This window comes from Elaeis guineensis, chromosome 7 (assembly GCF_000442705.2).
Source record: "Elaeis guineensis isolate ETL-2024a chromosome 7, EG11, whole genome shotgun sequence".
In the NCBI taxonomy this organism is placed as follows: domain Eukaryota; kingdom Viridiplantae; phylum Streptophyta; class Magnoliopsida; order Arecales; family Arecaceae; genus Elaeis; species Elaeis guineensis.
In genome coordinates this window covers 84,675,577-84,697,936 of record NC_025999.2, presented here as the reverse complement: position 1 = coordinate 84,697,936, position 22,360 = coordinate 84,675,577, and the positions used below count along the sequence as shown (strand labels likewise).

Genomic DNA, 22,360 nt, shown 5'->3' with positions numbered 1-22,360 from the left:
AATAAAAGTAATATCAATTAAATACTATTGTCAATAATTATCTATACACAATGTAACCCTTTCCAGCGTTAGCAATCACAATTAGATTCCATTAATCAAGTTACATATATTCTAAGAAAAAATTGATCATGACATCATGACCATCCACCTTATTTCTTGCTTGCACTGCACATATTCCAGAATACCAACAGAAAAAATAAACTTAATATATTTATTAAACGTGATACAAGTAATTCTGGTTGTTGGGATCGTAACAATCCATCAATTACTGCACAGGGTTCATATGCAAAGCAGAATGATTTATTATCAAAAATAAATTCCAGGTTTTAAAGAAAAAGAGAACACGTTTAATTCTTAAATAACAAGAACACGCCCACCGTGGGGCTCGAACCCACGACCACAAGGTTAAGAGCCTTGCGCTCTACCGACTGAGCTAGACGGGCAACGATAGACTTTCTTGCTCTTGAGAATCCTGACACTAAAATTCTAGATCTCCGGGTATACCGGAATCGCTGCCCTGGTTTGTTGCTCCTTGATCGTTAATGATAGATGAGGCAAGCAGTTGTCAGCGGAGTTGGTCTCCGAGTCCAATATTGTGGCGAGTCATCAAGTTGTTAAGTTACTCTAGGATCTCAACAGTGGTTGATCCTCTAATTATAGATTCCCATTACTTGTCTTCCGTACGGCGTAGTCTCTCATGTATATAGGGAAACCAATCAGGTGGCTGATTGGCTTTGAAAAGAGTTTCTTTTTACTCAGAAAATGTTCTTGGATACATATTTTTCTAGGCCTATGACTGATCTGGTTCAGATAGACACTAGTTCAGCTTCATATTATCCTCTTTTTGGCCTTCTCACAATGAAAGAATACAATTAAGTGTTACCGGAAAAAAAAAAAAGAATAACTATACAAGAATATGAGGCAGAGATGCTTTCATTCAATAAAGAATTGCTAATTCTTACATGCTAGGTGGCTTGCTGGGTATTATATTGTTTTCTTTAAAATCTGTTCTTTTGTGGATAAATATTATGAAAAAATTTATTAACTTTTTCATTGATCAACTTAATCATATTTTCATATTTTTCATGATGGGTAAGTTAATTTTCTATGGATAGCATTTATCTATAAAATGGAGAAAAATCTTACGCACCTAGGATGTGTCTAAATCATTTTTTCATCAATCAAAAAAATAACTTTTCTAATTCATTCTTAATATAACCTTAACCTTATAATATAATATAATATTTATATAATATAATATATTATTATAGTATAATATACTATATTATATTTTAATATAGTATATTATGAAATTTTTGAATGTAGTCAATCTGGGTCCAGCGTACTGTGTGACCGAGGGTTGGAAGCACCAGGCTACCACCTGACCCAAAGTTGGGCTCTGTGGGGCTAGAGTCTCTTGTACTGGCCACCGACGATCCAAATTCAGGGTTCAATCCTGGAAGTTCCTTGTGTTAGGTTTTTTCAGGCCAATGGGTTGCTCAGCAGGTGCTCAATGTTAGTCTGCCAAATAATCTACTTTAATTTGTATCACAACCAATGCCAATCCTATTGCTCCGGTTTTCTTCTTGTTTATGTACTTATTCAGCAGTGAAAAAACGGTGAGAGTTGAAGTTAACAGCTCCGGCCAAACTAGTTTGCATTTCCAATAAAAGAAAGCTTTGATAAGCCGCTAGAGAATTAAATGCCCCATCGATGCAATACATTTTTTTTGATGACCATATAACTTCATTCAGCAAGTAAGATCCATCATAGAGTACAAAATAATAAGTAACCAAAAACAGAGCCCAGGACATCAATAATAAAAACACATGAAGTGGAAGAGACACAGCTATGATATAATATACAACAGAACCTGCCAAAAATGCCATAGCTACAGTCTAATTTCTGGCAAAAGAGATGAGCATGCTCTCCAGGAGAGTCACAAAGGTTCGAAGGAAGGACTGTCTGTGATGTATGTGTTGTGTACACCAAAATCCATAATGAGGCTGCACATATAACAGAAGATGGAATGGATTGTAAACAGGATAATGTGAACTATATTTTACAGTTTCAGAAAGATTATTCATGATCAGCCAATTCAGATTCCAACGCCCAGGAAAATATCCACCAAACGGCTGCACATATGAAACTTTCTGCATTGGGCACCAGCAACGATCAGGTGAGAGATGATTCACAGAGCTTCAGAATGAAAATGCATCATCAGCCTGCTCAACCAACCTGGATCCCAACAGAGGCATCCATACAAATCCTGCACCCGCGGTCCTTTCTGCATGGAAATATAGAAATGATATCCAACCTTAGGCTCAAATGTACATGGGTCAAGAACTGACATTTCAGCTACTAAAATTACCAAAGTTTTAACATCTTGCAATAGGTAATATATAGGTGAAAGGTAATATAGAAGCTTTATCTTGCAAAAAGAGAGAGAGAACAACCTCCAGAACGGGCTGGTTAGAAGTATTTTAAATTTGGAGACAATGAGATATCACACGTGTTGGGATATACCGATCCCGACCGACTCCGACCGACCGACTCCGACGGACGACTCCGACTGGCCGACCGGCCGACCGACCGACTGGCCGACCGACCGACTGGCTGACCGACCGACTCCGACGGACGACTCCGACTGGCCGACCGACGACCGACTGGCCGATCGACCGACCGACCGACTGGCCGACCGACCGACTCCGACGGACGACTCCGACTGGCCGACCGACCGACCGGCCGACCGACCGACCGACCGACCTACCGACCGACCGACTGACCGACCGACCGACCGACCGACTGGCCGACCGACCAGGAAGTCGACTCTCGCAACATGCCCGGCTGACCATCGGAGGGGCCCGAATCTCCACCCGGCGCCACACAGCTGGCCACCGACCTAGGGTCGGTCGATTTCTCCGATCGCCGTACAGCCACCAGAGCTTGTCAGTTCTGACAGCCGCATGCGGCACTGCCGCCTAGGGGCATTATCTCACCTAGGGCATTGTCAACCCTAGCGATTGGACAGCCCCACGGCGACATGACACTTTCACGGCGACTCTGACAGTCTACAGTGAGTTGACAATTCCTCACTTGTCTGCGCCATTAATGACGGCGCCATACCGTGCTCCACTATATAAATCGGGGAAGGCAACAGTGCAAGGGATCCGCTCCCCCCCACTTCTCGACTCCTAAATCACAGGCTCGCTCCTCTCTCCCTCTCTCCCTCGATCGAGCTTTCTGTCTTCATTTCACTGTTGTCCAGTCACCTCTCTGACTTGACCGTCGGAGGGTCCCCGTCGGAGCCGCCTCCGGTCAGTGTGGACTTCTCATTTTTGTAGGTGCGTGTTCTCCGGCGATCGAACGACGAGGCGATTGGTCGCAACAGATTGGCGCGCCAGGAAGGGGGGACACGGCACCAAGCCTTCCCAAGCGGAAGATACTGATGACAAAGACAAGAGCCCAACGATCGAGGGTCACCGGGTCGGCGAGGCGCTCTTCCCGCCGGGAAGAGGCCTCCCCGCCACTCTCAACGGCGGAGCCCAGCTCTCCACACCCTGCGGTGACCACGGAGGCGCAGATCGCGACCATCGTACGGCAGATGACCATGCTGACGGATGCGGTCAAGAGCCTCCAGCAACAACCGGTGGCCCATCCGATGCCCTCAAGGAGCAGCCGCCAACGCCCGCGCCGATCCCCGTCACCTCCGCGCGAGCGTCCGCAACAGCGCTCCCGCGGAGAGGAGGAGGGGCGGCCACGGCGCGATGCCCGACAGTCCCAGCAGCTCTCTCCTTCCCTGCTGGAGCGGGCGAGGAAGGAGAAGCGACCGCGAACGCCATCCGCCTCTCTCTCGGACTCTTCTGGAGACTCCACTCCTGGGGTCTCCCAGCACCGACGGACAGACGACTACGAACGCAGGTTCGAGAAAATCGACCGTCGGCTCGCGCAGCTGCAGGTGGACGGGCAGAAGTCTTCAAACGACGTCGACTTCCATACCGCCCAACCTCTCTCCCGACTCATCCTCGACGAACCGATCCCCAGTCGGTTCAAGATGCCGCACGTGGAGTCTTACGACGGCTCCACCGACCCAATCGACCATCTGGAAAGCTACAAAGCTCTCATGACGATTCAAGGGGCAACCGACGCTCTCCTTTGCATCGGCTTCCCCGCCACGCTCCGCAAAGCTGCCAGGGCCTGGTACTCCGGTCTTCGATCGGGAAGTATCCACTCCTTCAGGCAGCTCGAGCATTCCTTCGTGGTCCATTTCAGCACCAGTCGGAAGCCGCCACGAACCTCGGACAGTCTTTTCTCCCTCAAGCAGAGAGAAAATGAGACTCTACGACACTTCGTGACGTGATTCAACGCGGCCACGCTTGAGGTCCGGGACTTCAATGGAGACATGGCCATCTCGGCCATGAAACGGGGGCTAAGGACATCCCGGTTCACCTACTCCCTGGACAAAACCCTCCCCCGAACATACGCCGAACTGCTGGAGCGTGCGTACAAGACATGCGCGCGGACGAAGGAGCTTCCGACCGGCGCCTGACTTAAGGCACGGGCCGAAAAGAAAAATGGAAGAAAGGTCGGGCCCATGCTGAACCCAGCAGGCCCTCCACCGATAGATGGGTCTTGCCCCGACAATGGAGTCCGAGACCGACGCATCGCATGTATGACTCCTACTCCCCTCTCCCCGCTCCTCGTGCGCAGATCCTGATAGAGATCGAAGGAGCGGAGAATCTACGACGGCCTCGGCCTCTGAAGGCAAAAGGCCCCGACCAACATGACTCGATCATCGATCGTCGAACCGACGGCCTCGGCCTCTGAAGGTAAAAGGCCCCGACCAACACGGCCGATCGTCGATCGCCGAATCAACGGCTCGATCACCGATCGCCGAACCGACGGCCTCGGCCTCTGAAGGCAAAAGGCCCCGACCAACATGACTCGATCATCGATCGTCGAACCGACGGTCTCGGCCTCTGAAGGCAAAAGGCCCCGACCAACATGACTCGATCATCGATCGTCGAACCGACGGCCTCGGCCTCTGAAGGCAAAAGGCCCCGACCAACATGGCTCGATTGCCGATCGCCGAATCAACGGCTCGATCATCGATCGCCGAATCAACGGCTCGATCACCGATCGCCGAAATCGACGGCCTCAGCCTTTGAAGGCAAAAGGCCCCGACCAACATGGCTCGATTGTCGATCGCCGAATCTATGACTCCGTCATCGGCCTGATCGACGAATCGCCGAACCAATTGCTCAATCTACGTCTCGATCGTCGAGGACATATCGGATTCTACGACGGAGATCGAAGGAGCGGAATATCTACGACGGCCCCCACCTCTGAAGGCAAAGGGCTTCGACTAATGCGGCTGGCTAACTTGCCGACTTAGCTTCGACTAAGAAAGGCAAAACGCCAAGACGACCGCAGTCGTATTCGCGACATACCGATCTGGTCACGACCGATCGAAGGATATTCGGCTTGCCACCGTTTATCATACATCCCGACGCATACGTCCGACCAAGGGCCGGACAATGGATATTCGACTTGCCATCGTTATCCTATCCGAATACGTCGGATGCTACTCGACTATCAGATTCTGCGGAATGATCGTGTCGACGAGCAACGTTCGGAGGTTGGCCGACCTCCGACCCGACGTGCATGCTCGACCTACAGTCGGGACGACCGATATTGGATCGTTCGTTGATGTGATCGCCAGAGTCGGGGCAAGAAAAGACGGAAAACCACTCCTTTCGTCCGAAGCCGTCGCCCACGTGTTCACGCGAGCCAACACGACATCGGGCTCAGGAGTGGGGGGGGGGGCAACTGTTGGGATATACCGACCCCGACCGACTCCGACCGACCGACTCCGACGGACGACTCCGACGGACGACTTCGATTGGCCGACCGACCGACCGACTGACTGGCCGACCGACCGACCGACTGGCCGACCGACCGACCGACCGACTGGCTGACCGACCGACTCCGACGGACGACTCCGACGGATGACTCCGACTGGCCGACCGACCGACCGACTGGCCGACCGACCGAACCGATCGACTGGCCGACCGACCGACTCCGACGGACGACTCCGACTAGCCGACCGACCGACCGACCGACCGACCGACTGACCGACCTACCGACCGACCGACCGACCGACTGACCGACCGACCAGGAAGTCTGATGGCCGACTCTCGCAACATGCCCGGCTGACCATCGGAGGGGCCCGAATCTCCACCCGGCGCCACACAGCTGGCCACCGACCTAGGGTCGGTCGACTCCTCCGATCGCTGTACAGCCACCAGAGCTTGTCAGTTCTGACAGCCGCATGCGGCATTGCCGCCTAGGGGCATTATCCCACCTAGGGCATTGTCAACCCTAGCGATTGGACAGCCCCACGGCGACATGACACTTTCACGGCGACTCTGACAGTCTACAGTGAGTTGACAATTCCTCACTTGTCTGCGCCATTAATGACGGCGCCGTACCGTGCTCCACTATATAAATCGGGGAAGGCAACAGTGCAAGGGATCCGCTCCCCCCCACTTCTCGACTCCTAAATCACAGGCTCGCTCCTCTCTCTCTCTCTCCCTCGATCGAGCTCTCTGTCTTCATTTCACTGTTGCCCAGTCACCTCTCTGACTTGACCGTCGGAGGGTCCTCGCCGGAGCTGCCTCCGGTCAGTATGGACTTCTCATTTTTGTAAGTGCGCATTTTCCGATGATCGGACGATGAGGCGATTGGCCGCAACAACACGAGACACAAAATTGGTCACCAAGCACAGCGTCTGCATGAAAGGATTCCTATAATTATTATCAAACTACAATCTGAAAATGATCATTTGGACGTCAAAAGCTTTATGACCAAAACAGTTCGAAGACTTGAGAACCCAATCTACCTGCAATGCGAAAGACGTGGCAGACCCAGAAAACAGAGTCGTAAGCAAAGACATCAGTTGAAGCAGCATCTGGATTTGTTGTCACTTGAATTAGAAGCATCGCCTACTAACTCTGTAACAGCGGATTTTTTTAAAAAATATATATTTTTTAAAATTTATTTTTCAATCTATCCCAAATCCACTTTATTTTTGTGTGGTGACGTAGCAGCGACGTGACGAAATGTCATGTTGAAGATGTGATTTTGGACTTAAAATCACATGTTGAGTATGCGATTTTAAGCTAAGCTGGCACCCCATAAGTAAAATAAAATAAAAAATAAAATTGCATGTGGGAGATGCGATTTCAGGTGAAATCGCATCTTCAACATGCGATTTCTCTTTGCTTTCTTTTTTCCGCTCCGCTCTACTGAAGAGTGTAAATGAAGGAGCACAGACGGTCGCCAATATTTGCGCGGAACCGTAAGGCTCGAGTTCGCTGGGGCCGGAGGAGGAAAGGGAAGAGGACAGTGGTGGCACAAGGCTGCAGATGGTGCGGGGTGCAGGAAGCGCTCCAGGCCGGAGATGGGAGGAAAGGAGATTTGGTGGTCATATGGCGGGGATGGTGGGTGCGGCGCGGATGACAGCGGGATGGGGTGGGGCAGGGCCACGACCTAGACCTCACGAGATGGCCGCGGATTGTCGGAGGCGCAGGAGGAGGGGTCGGCGGGAGGAAGGAAAAGAAGGGGAAAAAAAGAAAAAAATATATTTTAGAGATGAAAGAAAAAAGAAAAAAAATATATTATTATTTTATTATTAATAATAATTTGAATAATAATAAAATATTATTATTTTTGATTAATAGTAAAATATTATTGTTTAATTAATAATAAAATATTATTTTAGTAATAATATTAAAATATTATTATTTTATCAATAAAATATAATATTTTATTATTATTACTAAATAATATTTTATTATTAATCAAGAATAATAATATTTTTTATTAATAAAATAATAATAATTTATTATTATTCAAATTATTATTATTAATAAAATAATAATATTTTTTTCTTTCCCTTCGCCTCTCTCGACCCCAACAAATCCATGCCCTTCTGTCCTCCACCCGCGCCCCCTTCGTTCTCTATCTGTGCTTGTGTCAATTGTTAACACTCCCTCGCTCATTCGATTCCACTACCTGCTCTTTTGCTCACCCATGGTGCCCCCGCCACCATTCTTCGACCAAGGGAGATAGAAAAACCCATTAATTCTCTGCTTACACGTTATTTTTTTATATAATATTTTATTTTTAAAAAATAATATTTATTATTATTATTTTCATTTCTTCTCCCTACCCTATTTTTATTTTTTAAAGTATTATTTTTTCTATTTTTTTAAAATACTACTTTATTATTATTAAAATAATATTTTTATTATTATTTGAAAATAATATTTTTAAAATAATATTTTATTATTAATTTTTTGAAATAAACTTTTTAAAAATAATATGTTATTATACAAATAATATTTTTAAAATATTAATAAAAATATTATTTTCAAAAAAATATCTAAAAAAATCCAAGTTTCTTAAGCAAAAATAATCAAAAATAATAATAACATTTTATTATTACTTTATTAAAAATCAAAAAAATCAAAAATAATAATAACATTTTATTATTATTAATCAAAAATAATAATATTTTATTATTAATAAAATAATAATATTTTATTATTATTCAAATTATTAATAATAAAAAATAATAATATATTTTTTTCTTCATCAAAATATTTTTTTTTATATTTTTCTCTTCTTTTCCCTTCCTTTCTTTCTACCGCCCCTCATCCCCACCCCCCTTGTGCCCCAACGAATCGCGACCACCTCGTGAGGCTCAAACCACAGTCCTATCTCGTGAGGCTCAAACCACAACCCCACCCCACCATCATCCACGCCGCCTCCACCATATGACCACCAAACCTCCTCCCCCTACTTTGACGAACCCAAATCCCTCAGCTCCAACGCCACGAACTCTCCTCCCCGACCTTAGGCACTTCCCACACCCAACACAACCTCCCCCCACACCATTGTCGTCCCCCTCTCCCAACCCTAATGAACCCAAACCCCCACAGCTCCGCACAAACACCATCGACCACCAACGCCCCTCTATCCACACTCTTCGATGGAGCAAAAAAAAAAAAAAAAAAACATTGATGATACGATATAAAAAAAAAAAAAAAAAAAAAAACTACATATTGAAGATACAATTTCATCTAAAATTATATCTTCTACATATGATTTTATTTTTTCTTTTACTTCACCTATATGAAATACCATCTCTATTTGAAATGTTCAACATGTGATTTTAAATCTAAAATCGCACCATCAACATACGATTTCACTGTGCCATCACAACTATCATAGTTCAAAAAAAAAGTTAGATTCGTGGATGGATTGAAAAATAAGTTTAAAAAAATATATATTTTTTAAAAAAACCTGCCGGGGCAAATATTCGCATTAGAAAAGCTCCTACTCAACGCAGGTGGAGGAAGAGTGCATGATACAATTTGACTTCGTTAAATACTGCCAAGAGAAGGGAAAAAGTATAGACGGTGTGCTCTTGTAGGGATAGAACATAAGCCTAGAAAGTCATCCAAGCCTGCCATCTGAGGCTACCGTGCAACGCTGCAATCGAAGATCCAAATGACTTCTCAGAGTGCAGCATCATAGGTTTCAGCATTCTGAAAAGGGCCGTACCTGCCACAGAGAGAATGCATTCTGAAAACAGTCTGCAGAACTCAAATGCGGATGGGATTGTAAAATAATAATAATAATAATAATAACAATAATAATAATAATAATAATAAATCAAAGGCTTAGTTGAGACAAAACTGCAACCAGAGATTTTGACAATAAACTCAAAATCAAAAGCACCATTTGTTACACACACACATAACTGTATTCTCTGCCTGAAAGAAAGCAGGAATCTTAAAAAAAGAAAAAAGGGAAAGCAACGAGTTCGGCCTAAAATGTCTCCAGAAACAACACGCTTGCCTCTAGGCAAAACCAGTACTACAACCATAACCGCATGGTTAGATGTCTTGACTTCTGAGGCACCACAAGTGAAGCTTATCGACCAACAAAATGTCTTAGTGTAAGATCTTCCCACTTCCTGGGCTTAGTGATAGAGGATTGCGCAAAAGTTTAGACTGCTCTATTCATTTACAAGACTGATTTCACAAAACATAAAAGTGGAATATTTTCATTATGCTACATATAAACCAGTCTTTGGTCTCAAGAAAAATCAAACCAAGGGTAAAACACAAAAAAATACCTCGCAATTTCATATGCCACAAATCACATCTTGATATTGAAGTAGTCAGGGTCGAAGTGATGTAGCCTTACATAACCATCTTCACCACCACTCGCGAAACTATCAAGAATAATAGTGTAAAAGGGAATCAGCACAGAACCAGTGAGCAACTAAATGCATTGAACTTAGAGAATCTCTGGCACACTAACTACAGCAGACAAGCACAGCAAGCATAGCAAACATAGAAATCAAGCTAGTAAAGACAACAAATAATAAAGATTATCCATTAGAAAAGGCATCAAACAATTTTAAGTCCTTGTAAACACAAATATTATTTTATAACGCAACTGAGTGAGAAAATTATTAACTATCCTAAACAATAAGAATCGGAAATGTTTCAGAATTTTATGTTTGCATAGGTTCTAGGTCCTTAGTGGAACATCCATGAGTTGCATCTCTCATGACACGAAAACCTACCAATTTTTCACAAGGGAAAATGCAATCATTCCACATTTGCAAGATTTGGCACACTTGTCATTATCCTTCAGTTGAGAAAAGACAAGAGAACTAGTGTTTCTATATAGAATTCAATGGAGATAAAAGCAAACCCAGAACAGAAATATAGATAACTGGAGAAAACTGGTAATGCTGAATTCAGGATTCACAAGAAAATGGTCTGCACATCCTTCATCAGCATAAATTCTAATTAAGGGACAACTCATCCGATAAATCAGGGTGTCTAAGAGAAAGTAAAAGCAGTCGGAAGCTCTCATATATTCCAATGTCAGCCCTTCAGCTTTCTCAGAATAGCATATATTCCCAAAAAAAGTAACTGGCTGAAATCATGGAGCTGAAAGAACCGATGTAGGAAAGAAAATGGTTAGGGTCATAGAAACAAAAAACCAACGGAATAAATTATTTGGAAATCTGATCTGCTAGATCAACTATAAAATCCTCCATGCTATAATGATATACAGATAAAAGTAAAATGAGATCAGGGGGCCAATGAAAAAGCAGAATCAGCAGCTCTCATGTATTCCAATGTCAGCCCTTTAATTTCTCAGAATAGCGTATATTGCCAAAAATAATTGGCTGCGATCATCGAGCTGGATGAACCAACGATGGAAATGTACTCTGCTAGATCAACTATAAAAACTGCCATGACATTGTAACATGAAGACAAAACTAAAATGAGATCATGAAGTTATTTCAATGAAAAAGCAGAATCAGCAGCTCTCATATATTCCAATGTCAGCCCCTTAAACTTTCTCAGAATAGCGTATATTGCCAAAAGCAATTGGCTGCAATCATCGAGCTGAATAAATCGATGCAAGGAAGAAAATCATTAAAGATATAAAAAAAAGAAAAAGACAGAATAAATTGTATGGAAATCTAATCTGCTAGATCAACCGTAAAATCCTTCATGCCATAACAATAATGTCCGCCCTTTAATTTCCCAGAATAGCATATATTACCAAAAGTAGTTGGCTGTAATCACCAAGCGGGATGAACTGATGGTGGAAATCTAATCAGCTAGATCGACTAGAAAAACCCCCATGTCATTATATTATGAAGAAAAAAAACAAATGAGATCAGGAAGTTATTTCAATGAAAAAGAAGAATCAGCAGCTCTCCTATATTCCAATATCAGCCCTTTAACTTTCTCAGAATAGCGTTTTAATTTGCTGTAATCATTGAGCTGAATGAACCAATGTAAGAAAGAAAATGGTTAAAGTTATAAAACACAATAAATTGTATAGAGAAGCAGCAGGTCTCATACATTACAACATCTCTTTTCTCATAATAGCATATACTGCCAAAACAAATATTGGCTGTAATCATCAAGCTGAATGAAATGGCATAAGAAAGGAAAAGGCTAAGATTATCAAATAGAGGCAGAATAACTTGTATGAAAACCTGATCCACCATATCAACTAAAAGTATAAATATGAAACTAAAATGAGATCAGAAAATTGCATCAATGAGGAATTGAATGAAATGTGAAAATCATGTCAATGACAAAATCAAAGAGGAAAAGGAAGAAGAAGAACAGTAATGTTTGTAAGCCTCTCAGATGTCTTGATTTCAAAAACATTTGTTCCATGAAAACCAATAAAAAAACACTTAACCAGATTGAATTTCAAGCACGACTCTCCTGATATTTCCTGCAGCGAACCCTAAAAAATATTTACAAATTTTTCTCTGGCATCAGAAATTATTTAATCATAATATAAGAAAGCAAAAGCTGCACAAGAAGATCTCAGTATATTCCACTGTCAGCACTGAATGATATACTCTATCAGCATAATGTACACTGCCAAAATAACAATTGGCTGCTATAGCCAAGCAAACCAAAAAACAAAAAAGGAAGAAAGATAAAAAGGTAACCCCCCCAAAAAAAAAGCAAGATATAGAGTTCAGAGAGAATAAATTGCATGGATATCTGATCTGGTAGTTCAAATATGAAAGGCCACTTGCCATAACAAATAGGCAAAAGCAAGAAAACGGAGGAGGAGGTATAAGATCATAAAATTGTATCAAGGGGAAATTGAAAGATATCAGGTTTCTGACAAATAAGAAAACCATTGTGCATTTAGAAGCAGTAGAATTTTTTTTAAAAGAAAAAGAAAATATAATCTCCAATTCCTCACATATCTTGAGGTCAAAAAAACATTTCTATCTCATGACATAAATAAAAACACTTTCTAAGCATCTGGATCAAAACTTCACGCATATAATTCAACTGACCACTTTTATTTCCCAAAATACTAAATCTCAAAAATTTTCAAGACATATCAACCTAAACTGAACAAAAAGTAAAGAAATAAAGTGAAGAGAGCAAGTCAAAGCATCAGGCCATCAGCTCTAATGAACTCTGAAGACAGCACTTAATATGAACATTCTAGCATTAAGTGTACATTGCTCAAAAATAATTGGCCACTATCATTGAGCTAAAGGAACCCAGAAAAAAAGAATCAAAAGAGTGGAAAAATAATATGGAAACAAGACACGACCAGAATGCATTGCATAAAAATCTGATCTGCTAGATCAACTATAAGAATTGACAAGTCATAAGACAAACGGTAAATAGTATGAGATAAATCATGCAAAGGAGGAAACACAGTATATTCAGCAAGACATAAAAACCATCAATATAGTAGTCATACGAAAATAATAAAATAAAAAAATATGCATTTTAAACATCTCAATATCTTAATTTCAAGAGAGTTGTCCCATGAGAAAGAAAGAAAGCAAGCCCCTCTTAGTGATGGGATCAAAACTTTAAGAATAAATTTGACTACTATTATTTCCCAAAGCAAACTGATTGTTGTCGTAAGACACCCTTAATGGCCAACCAAAATTTTTAAGATGTGTCTAGAAACCACCTCTACAATATCACAAAATAGATGTGTAATGTTCAAAAAAAAAAAAATAGCAAAAGCAGTAGCAGCAGCTTTCATATACTCCAATATCCACACTGATAATTGAAATGGCTGCTATATCGAGCCACAGGAACCAGAAAAAGAATAGTAAAATTGAAAAGATAAGAAACGAGACAACGTAACAAGATATAAAAGTGAAGTTGCATGAAAATTCAATGCGCTAGACTAATTTCATGAGCTTCCATGTTTTAACAGCTAATTAATACAAAATTTGGATGAACAAGAAAAAAGAAAGAAAATTAGGCAGGAGATTAAACAAATAACCTACATAGGAAAAGGCAACCAAAAAACACTTAAAGTAGCCAAAATCGAACATAATTGACAAGATATGTTTTCTAGATTTATCCCAAATCTTAATTCTTATAAAAAAAAATTAATTTCCCAGACCCGTGTGTGAAAAGAGAAGCCACTCCATTTAACATACTATGCAAGGATAATAAGTCTAAAATGATCCTATGGCCATTTCCCACCATTTATAAACACTATCTCAAATCCCAGAATGCCTCATCAGAACCAGGATTAAAAAAAAGAGAAGAAAAAAAAGAGAGAATGAAAAGAAATAATTGAGCCACATTAATTGAAGAAAAAAGACAACAATTGAGGAGAGAGTGAAAAGTTATCTTAGCAAGTATTGGACAGAATAAAGTGCAAGGAAAACTATTTGGTGGACAGAAAATCATGCACGGCAAAAAAAAAAAAAAAAAAAGGAAGAAATTTAATCCAAACGAACAGGAAAAGATTCTCGCAAGAAGATAATCATATAGAACTGTTCAATGTGGAAAGCAAATATTATACTGCGTTTCTTCAATCTTCATAAATCAAAATATCATCAGAAACAAAGCTCTTTTAATGAATATATCTTCCTTGTTAACTTGGCAATACCAGCAAAAGGATGAAAACCTTGGGTAATTGCACCAATAGCTCCCAAATATAACTGGCTAGCCAGAAATTACCTTTTAGATTTGATTATGTCTCGCTCAAAAATTTTAACAAAATTTCAAATATGACTTCAGAAAAACTATTTGTCAAATAAGAGTGAAAAAAGTATGGAAACATATGATAAGAAAGTTGAATAAATAAGCCATAAAAAGCACTAGCAGCTCTCATATCATCCATTGTCAGCTCTCTAATTCTTTTTCTCAGAATAGCGTATATTGCCAACTCAATTGGCTGCAATCACAGAGCTGAACAACAATAGTGAAAAGCAAAACAAAAGAAAAAGGAAGAGTAAAAAACAACTTAACAAGATAAAAATAGTGAATTGGTTGAAAGTTTGATGTACTAAATCAATTCTGTGATTTTCTATGTTTAAAGAATGAGAAAATATAAAAAAAATGAACCTGTCCAGAAAAAGACAGATGGAACCAAAACCAAATATGAAGTACAGAAGCAGAACTGAAACAGATACCTAGAGTATGATTTGTTCTAAGTTTCCGGCATGCTGAAACAAAGTTTCTGGCAGGACTGGCATACATATGACCATGGAAAGCCCTAGTACCAAAATTTTCATAACAGCTAAGGATTCTAAAACATAAGTATCAGTCTATTGTCACTTCCTGCGAAAGTCTAATTACCCTGGGAACAAAAACCTTGATATTCATTACACCCAGCTCATCCTCTTCCCCAAACTTATCCGAAGTCATGAAACACAAACTCCATAGCACATCTATTTCCTTCTAACCAAATGCAGGCAACACGAAATCATGAAACTCCTTAAATTAATAAATGCTCGAATCTATTTTCTTGTTTCCACAGATATCAAATTAAGGAATAAATTCAAGTAGAGAACAGATCCATAATGTTATAAAGAAACAGATAATCAGAATTTATTTTATAGCCTTTAACTAGATCATGTCCTTCAAAAGAAAAAGGAGGAAAAAAGTTTTTGCCACTGACAAAAATATGGTCCATCCAATTTTCGCCAGTGCTTCAAGCATGACTAAGTCACTACACATGTAACAATTAAGCCTTGTCTCAATCATTTGGCATCAGCTTCACCATTCCTCATTCATCAGGCATTTTTCTTCAAATATTGAACTTAGATCCACTTAAAGTAACTTCACCCATCAGGGCAATTAATCCCACAAACTAAACCCTCAGTATCATTTCAACAGCACAACTGCACTCCTAAATGGCTTACATAATAGAGCTTGCTATACTTCCCAACAAACATCCTTACACAAAAACCCCTTCGAGTTTCAAAATACTATAAACATTCACTGGAAACCCTTAGATGAACTAATAACATCTCCCTCCTCATTTAATCAACCAATTTATCTACCTCACTTCTCAAGTTATAAACCTCTTCTCTTTTTAAACTTTCCGAGAACCTAGAGCCCATATATATATATATATATATATATATATATATATATATATATATATATATATATATATATAAACTCTAGTTCCAAAAATAGAACAAATTATCCAAAAGTGCATCTCTGGAGTCCAGTGACGACTATAATATCCAAAGTTCAGTACCACAACAAAGAAAGAAGCAATTTTAAAAAAAAAAAAATAAATTTCCCCAGAGATCCAATATCCTCTTTTCCGCAATGGTACCATCAGCAAAAAGATCCAGATGCAAAATCTAAATAGCTTAATCATATCACCCCAAAATTGCCACAGAAGGGAACTAGAAATAATAGAAAAAAATAAAACCCCAAATAATTCCATTACCAAAAAAAAAGGCATTAGTATATGATTAGGTGAACAAATCTTCAAGGGCTTCCAGGGGAAAACCAGTAAAAGATCACAAAAGAGTATAATATTCTGGGAAAAAAAAGATAATTCTTGACTCCATTAGTTTTCATGTCACACAAAATCCCTAGCCTTGCACATGCATATACGAATGTGCAGGCATACATGCAATACACAAAAGACATATATCAATGAAGACAAAATGAAAAATTAAGCAAGGACAAAATAAAAACCATCCAAAAGCAGCACATAATGAATAAGACACAAATTATGCAATCATGCGTGCAATGGCAAATGCAAAAGCATCGTAAATATGAAAATATATGCAAACACAAACAGTTGTATAATAAGCACATGAAGTCGATGTCATTCTCCTTGTTTTCAAAAATTATAGCTTCTAAAGGTAGTAAGAGAACCTTCTTCCATCAGGATTAAATGCTAGAGCATTTATTGGTCCAAAATGCCCTTTCACACCCCCAATCTCTTCTTGAAGAATCTGTTCAGGAAGTAGAAAATTTGAAGAATAAGCATATGAGTTATAATTTAAAATTCTATAGTTCTTATGGACATAAAATGACGAAGGGCCACCTTGTGAAAAAATTTAGCCTCAAACTTTCCAGCACGACGATCAGTTGTTGTGACGTGTGATGCTTCCTGGCCACCTCCCATCACCACCTATAGGAAAACAACACACATCTTAACTCAAAAAATAAGCTGAAACTCTGAGCCACCACATAAGCAAAAATCCAATAATAACCTTTTGTTAGTTCCACATGTACCTAGCACTAGCAGTAGGTACATACACATTGCATATCAAAAGACATGTTATGATATACAGCATCCCTCAATATTAAAATGCTATGACAAAAAACTCTCTAGTTCCTCTATTTCTTTCTCCCCCACAAAATCACAAGTTTTAATCTTGCACTCACATGCTTGAACTAATCCAAGGACCACTCCACATCACCAGCCCAACTGGGTCCAAACTTAAAAATCTTTAGAATACACTGTGTAACTAAGCAGAGATACTTCAAATATGGATGCCGTGTCTATATCTGACATTGTATCAGATACATTACTTGTTTGATACAGTAGGATATGTGCCAAATGCATATCCTTAAGGGTTAGGATATCCTATTATTTAAAATTAAAAGTGTTCCAAATGCTTCCTACCAACACCTCAGATACTTGGCTTCTTTAGCCAAAAGCAGCGGACATTTATTTGTCTTTTCTTTTTTTCCCGGAATGAATGTTGACTTTGATAGTTTAAAGTTTGTAATGTTGATGTTATTGCGAATGTGAATGATGACTAAATGATAGAATTTGTGGATGTCGAAGTTACTACATGAAGCATGAACTATAATATTGTGATAATCTACTATGTCTTATGTAAAAGATATATAATTATCTATTTTCGTATCTCCACCATATCATATCCTATTTTTTTCAAGATAATAATGTATTAGTGTATTGCATATCTGCATCTTACATCCATGTCCATGCTTTATAGCTGCGTAATTGTTGGGTAAAATGCAGTTCGTGTCTAATCTGCCACCAAACAAAGAGTATGTTAACTCAATGTTTAATAAGAACCCTCTGAAAATAGTCCAAAAAGAGTATGGATCACTTAACAAACTACTAAAAATGATACCAGACTTTTGTCCTTGCCAATACCATAAGCCCCCTAGTCCGACCATGACAATTCGACATTTTTTTGAATAAAGATTTGTGCATATATTTTGCCTGGAAGACCCTCAAGATGATGATGAAGATGATGAGTAGTTAGATATTTTGGTTGGAAGACTCTCAAGATAATAATAATGACAATATAGAATATAGCTATATCACAAAGCTCACAAGCACATGCAGATATGGATGAGTATTTAGATACATACATGGTCAAGAAGGGGGGATATCGCACAAGCATTGACGGGGCGTTCTGTCACGTATGTCTTGATAAGAGTCAATGTCCTTATGTCCCAGAGCTAAGCCAATATCATACAACAACGGGTTAAAGCACAATCATAATCCAACCAGACTCGGAATGTAAAGATAAAGCTTGTCACAAGCTATATGATCAAGACAGATTATCACCTTGGCAGACTTATCCAATGAACCTGTGAGGAAATGAGAACCATCTGCAGATTTTGATAGTGAAGTTATTGTTTTCTGATGACCAGTTTCTTTGTCTGACTCCTTCAGCAGCTGTCCAGTCTGCACATTTCAAAATAAAAGATCCAACACTGAACCAACAAGTAAACTGAGTCAAAAAATAAGGGTCACAAGGTACTGACCTATATGCATACCAGAAAATACTTTTCAGTTAGGAAAACTATATATCTTTTGCTTATTTCTTAATCTAGTCTCTTTTATGTTTATTTTGTATTACTGCAAAAGCATGCGATGCTCGAGTTTCCACCTTCCTCAGGACACCAAAATTTCCCTAGTAAAGACCTGATCAAGGGGAACAGATCACCTGGCAACTGAAGGTGTTTAAACAAAGAGAGTCGAAGGTAGTCAAAGACAAGATTCCATATAAGAAGCTATATTCACCTCTGTGGCACAAATTAATTCATGCAAATATTTTTGACCTAAATGATGGTTTTCATTAGCTAAAAGTCTATGCAAGCTAAAATTTTATCATTTTGAAGGAGAGACATGGATTTCTGCTTCCTATCATTTTATAGATTTATATTTCCTTGTGCATGGACTTGAATTTCGTGCCATTAGCATTCCATGCAATTCTAGGCATGACACCATATACATCAAGATAGTTAGATATTCTAAAATCATTGATTCTAAAATATGCAAGGTTAATAATCACTAAAATAGTAAACATGTAAATACATGTTCGTGCAACTCATGAGCCCCTAAAAACGGATGCACTTGGACAATGAAAACACATATGAGGATGCTAGTCCCACCTCAGCATCCCATATTCGGACTACTGCATCTTCACCACCACTTATTATAGTCTTGTTTAATGGTCCCCAAACAGCCCTATTGATTCTTCCTTGAGGCCCCTTGATTGTAAGCACTGATTCACTAGTCTCTGCAAGAAACAAGTTTCTGAATAAACAAACCTTACCACAATTTTGTAATTTATACAGTGCTATGATTTCAAATAATAAAATAGCCACACATAACTATGGATTCAAATCAATTTGGAGCAAATGTGGGTAAAAGTTCAGATTGATAATTGTATGTGTCAGCTAAATCTAATATTATCTATTGAACCTCAATGGAAGACCTTATTATTTCACCAACATAACAGAATATGATTAAAAAAGACACCGCGGTCACTCAGTGTAAGCCCATCCATTTGTTAATAGAGATCAAGAAATTGAACAATTAACAAAAGGTAGTTCATCTAAAAAACAAGAAAAGTGAAGATTCAATAAGTGCATGTGTATCAGTTACATCAGAAATGAACCAAAAATATGATAATCCATACGTTCACTAGGATCTCTGGCAATTCGTTTCACTTGAATAGTGGATGGAAGGCCCATAAATGGGTCAGTAGTGATTATAGCAAGCTTATCCCCAATAGAAAAATCCACTGCTTTCGCTGGAGAATCAAAGTTAAAAGAATAGAGTTGAGCTCCTGTTTGAACACTCCACAGCTTCACACTCTGGTCTGCACTGCCCGTAATGAGGAGTCCAGAATCACCTGCATCATTATTTTAAAAAATTGTTGCAGCATATTGAAAAAAATTATGGGCTAATCTAATGATGGCAAGTATAATATGGGATAAATTTACGTTTCAAGACTTGCCCTGTCAGACAGATTAGACATGATCATCTAGAAAATTTTAGATACTGCATCAAAAAGAAACACTAAAAAATTACATCAAAAAGTCAGAACATTAAGCAAAATACTTTTAATACATATTGGACAGGAAAAAGGGAGGGCCATAAATGATGTTCGCCCAATTGATGTTGTTCTCACTCTGCACAAGGGCTGCACCCCTCTGAGTGCCCTAGAGCTGAGTACGGGTCGGATTCAGTTGGATTGAGAGAAAAATTTCATCCGACCGAACTCAATCGAGTTGAAGAAAATTCAACCCGCTGCCGACCGTTTATCATGTATAAACCGTTTGAACGGTTTATAACGGATTTGGGTGGGTTGTGTTGGTTTGGGCTTCAATGTTGATCCAATGTTGATTTTCAGTCCAATATTAGCCCACTTAAGTTTATTTATTTTTTTTATTAATTTAATGCAAAAAAGGCCTAAACCTTATAAGTTACAAATTTTGAGCTTATTTTTGAATCTATACAAAATAAAATAGAAACAAAAAGATTTACTCATCTGAAACCAATTACATCTAAAAACTTTCACTTTAGAATTGTCTTAAATTGATGTGCTTCCATCAACAATTTAACATTAATATTCCCATGAATCCAAATAGATGATGGGATATTTTTTAGAATGAAGTATTGAAGTCTAAACGACGCCATCCCAAAAATGAAAGTGAGTTTATGAAATACTACATCAGTTAGATTCGATTTCATACAGGTTAAAAGTGTAGGAATCAAATCCGACCATAAATAACCGATTTTTTAAAATCCCAACTCGATTCCACCCAATTTATATCTTTCAACCGACCGAAAGCAATGTTTATTAGGTCGGATTGGGTGGGTTTCTTCAGGTTTCGGTTATTTTCTCAGCCCTAAAGTGTCCAAGCAACCCATTCTCACTCTTCTTCTAAACTGGGCTTCCCAAGCTTTCTTACACTACTCAGAGGTCACGTTTTTTTACGTAAATGAACCCCAATGTTTAAGCCGTTGCCTACGGGAAATTATGGTATCGGACAAATCAAATTAACCTTCTACATCACCACTAAATATACAGATTCTTCTCCAGAATCACATGAAATAACATTTGCTATGGGGCAGCTTCAAACACATATTTTTTAGTTACAGATGAAATAGTAAATAATGTTCTAAATCCTATTGGCAAATTGATGAAACTATGGATGAGATATAGAATCATCAAAGCAAAGTAGAGCATATGCACAGCGACCTATGTAGATAGAAGTGATAGAGATTAGTAATCTGAGATCTACTCAAACCAAAGACCAAACAAAAGCGAAAAAAAAAAAAAAAAACCGTCAGGAAAAAAAAAAAAAAAATCTTTAAAAACCGAGGGCCAAAAAAAACCGTACGAGTGAAACCAAACAGAGAGATAACATCGATATCGAAGAAATAAGAGAAAAATAACCCAAATAAATAGCTAAAAACAGAAAAACGATGCGTGAAAAATCGAAGAGACGTCGCAAACAATGATCAAAAAAGGGAATAGGTGATAAATTTACGGGAGACGTCGCAGCACCAGACAGCGCCGTTGTGGCCGCGGTAGGTGCCGAGGCGTTCGCCGTTGTCAGCGAACCAGACGGTGGGAGTATGGTCCTTGGCACACGAGAAGAGCAGGTCCCCCTCCCGGTTGTACTTCAAGAATGTCAGGGGCCGCTCGTGCCCCTTCATCAATATCGGCCGCATCTCCTGATTTTCCTACTGGCCCTTCTCGCTCGCTCTTCTTTCACCCAACAGAGAAGCGAAACCCTAGTTTTCTGGCCTAGGCTTTCCGTGATGATACATATATATTCAAAACATATATTCTTCCCTTCAATTTCGTCCGTTGGATTATACATATACTAGAGCCACCGACTTTAGTGCAGTTCGAGATCTTATGATGAGCACGTGCGATGCATGTGACTCATCCAATGGGTCGAGCATACTCTAGTGCGGTTCGAGATCTTAGGATGAGCACGTGCGATGCATTGACTTTAGTGCGGTTGGAGATCTTAGGATGAGCACGTGCGATGCATGTGACTCATCCAATGGGTCGAGCTTGACGAGTGACTTGGGTAAGATAACTGCTACCTGTCGCATGCGATGCAGATCGTGCGTACAGGGATTCCAGGGCGTACAGCGTATACGGATATGGCCGCAGCACAACACATGAAGAAATAGCAAATTTTTAAAATTAATTAATTAAATAATAAAATAAAAGATTATATTAAAATTG

At 39.8% G+C, this 22,360-nt stretch overlaps 1 protein-coding gene and 6 non-coding genes across 9 annotated transcripts; all 7 read right to left on the bottom strand.

Moving 5' to 3' along the window:
- Positions 1-370: 370 nt before the first annotated feature.
- Positions 371-443, bottom strand: TRNAK-CUU (transfer RNA lysine (anticodon CUU)). The gene has a single exon. It is a non-coding gene; the product is annotated as a tRNA-Lys (tRNA).
- Positions 444-9,327: 8,884 nt separating this feature from the next.
- Positions 9,328-21,910, bottom strand: LOC105048617 (eukaryotic translation initiation factor 3 subunit I). Of its 3 annotated transcripts, none has more exons than XM_029265649.2 (9): positions 21,648-21,910; positions 19,787-20,002; positions 19,257-19,384; positions 18,427-18,546; positions 18,228-18,317; positions 16,921-17,007; positions 16,749-16,828; positions 10,208-10,306; positions 9,328-9,662 (listed from the first exon to the last, which is right to left on the bottom strand). In XM_029265649.2, exons 1-8 carry the CDS (start codon positions 21,829-21,831, stop codon positions 10,231-10,233), a joined length of 981 nt encoding a protein of 326 aa, XP_029121482.1. In that variant the 5' UTR covers positions 21,832-21,910; the 3' UTR covers positions 9,328-9,662; positions 10,208-10,230. The 3 variants fall into 3 exon arrangements, with proteins under 3 accessions (XP_029121482.1, XP_010926275.1, XP_010926276.1); XM_010927973.4 differs by having other exon boundaries at positions 9,328-9,630; XM_010927974.3 differs by lacking the exon at positions 9,328-9,662 and adding an exon at positions 9,754-10,103.
- Positions 10,951-11,038, bottom strand: LOC114914412 (small nucleolar RNA U54). The gene has a single exon (XR_003801461.1). It is a non-coding gene; the product is annotated as a small nucleolar RNA U54 (small nucleolar RNA).
- LOC114914410 (small nucleolar RNA U54) lies at positions 11,211-11,294 on the bottom strand. The gene has a single exon (XR_003801458.1). It is a non-coding gene; the product is annotated as a small nucleolar RNA U54 (small nucleolar RNA).
- LOC114914411 (small nucleolar RNA U54) lies at positions 11,418-11,503 on the bottom strand. The gene has a single exon (XR_003801460.1). It is a non-coding gene; the product is annotated as a small nucleolar RNA U54 (small nucleolar RNA).
- On the bottom strand, positions 11,814-11,887 carry LOC114914413 (small nucleolar RNA U54). The gene has a single exon (XR_003801462.1). It is a non-coding gene; the product is annotated as a small nucleolar RNA U54 (small nucleolar RNA).
- Positions 14,728-14,815, bottom strand: LOC114914409 (small nucleolar RNA U54). Its single transcript, XR_003801457.1, has one exon. It is a non-coding gene; the product is annotated as a small nucleolar RNA U54 (small nucleolar RNA).
- Positions 21,911-22,360: the final 450 nt, after the last annotated feature.

Coding starts and splice junctions, on each gene's coding strand:
- LOC105048617 (XM_029265649.2), bottom strand. CDS start 21,831: ATGCGGCCGATATTGATGAAGGGGCACGAGCGGCCCCTGACATTCTTG. Junction 17,008..18,227: donor TATCCCCCCTTCTTGACCAT/GTATGTATCTAA, acceptor GTTTTCCTATAG/GTGGTGATGGGAGGTGGCCA. Junction 16,829..16,920: donor AGGCTAAATTTTTTCACAAG/GTGGCCCTTCGT, acceptor CTTCCTGAACAG/ATTCTTCAAGAAGAGATTGG.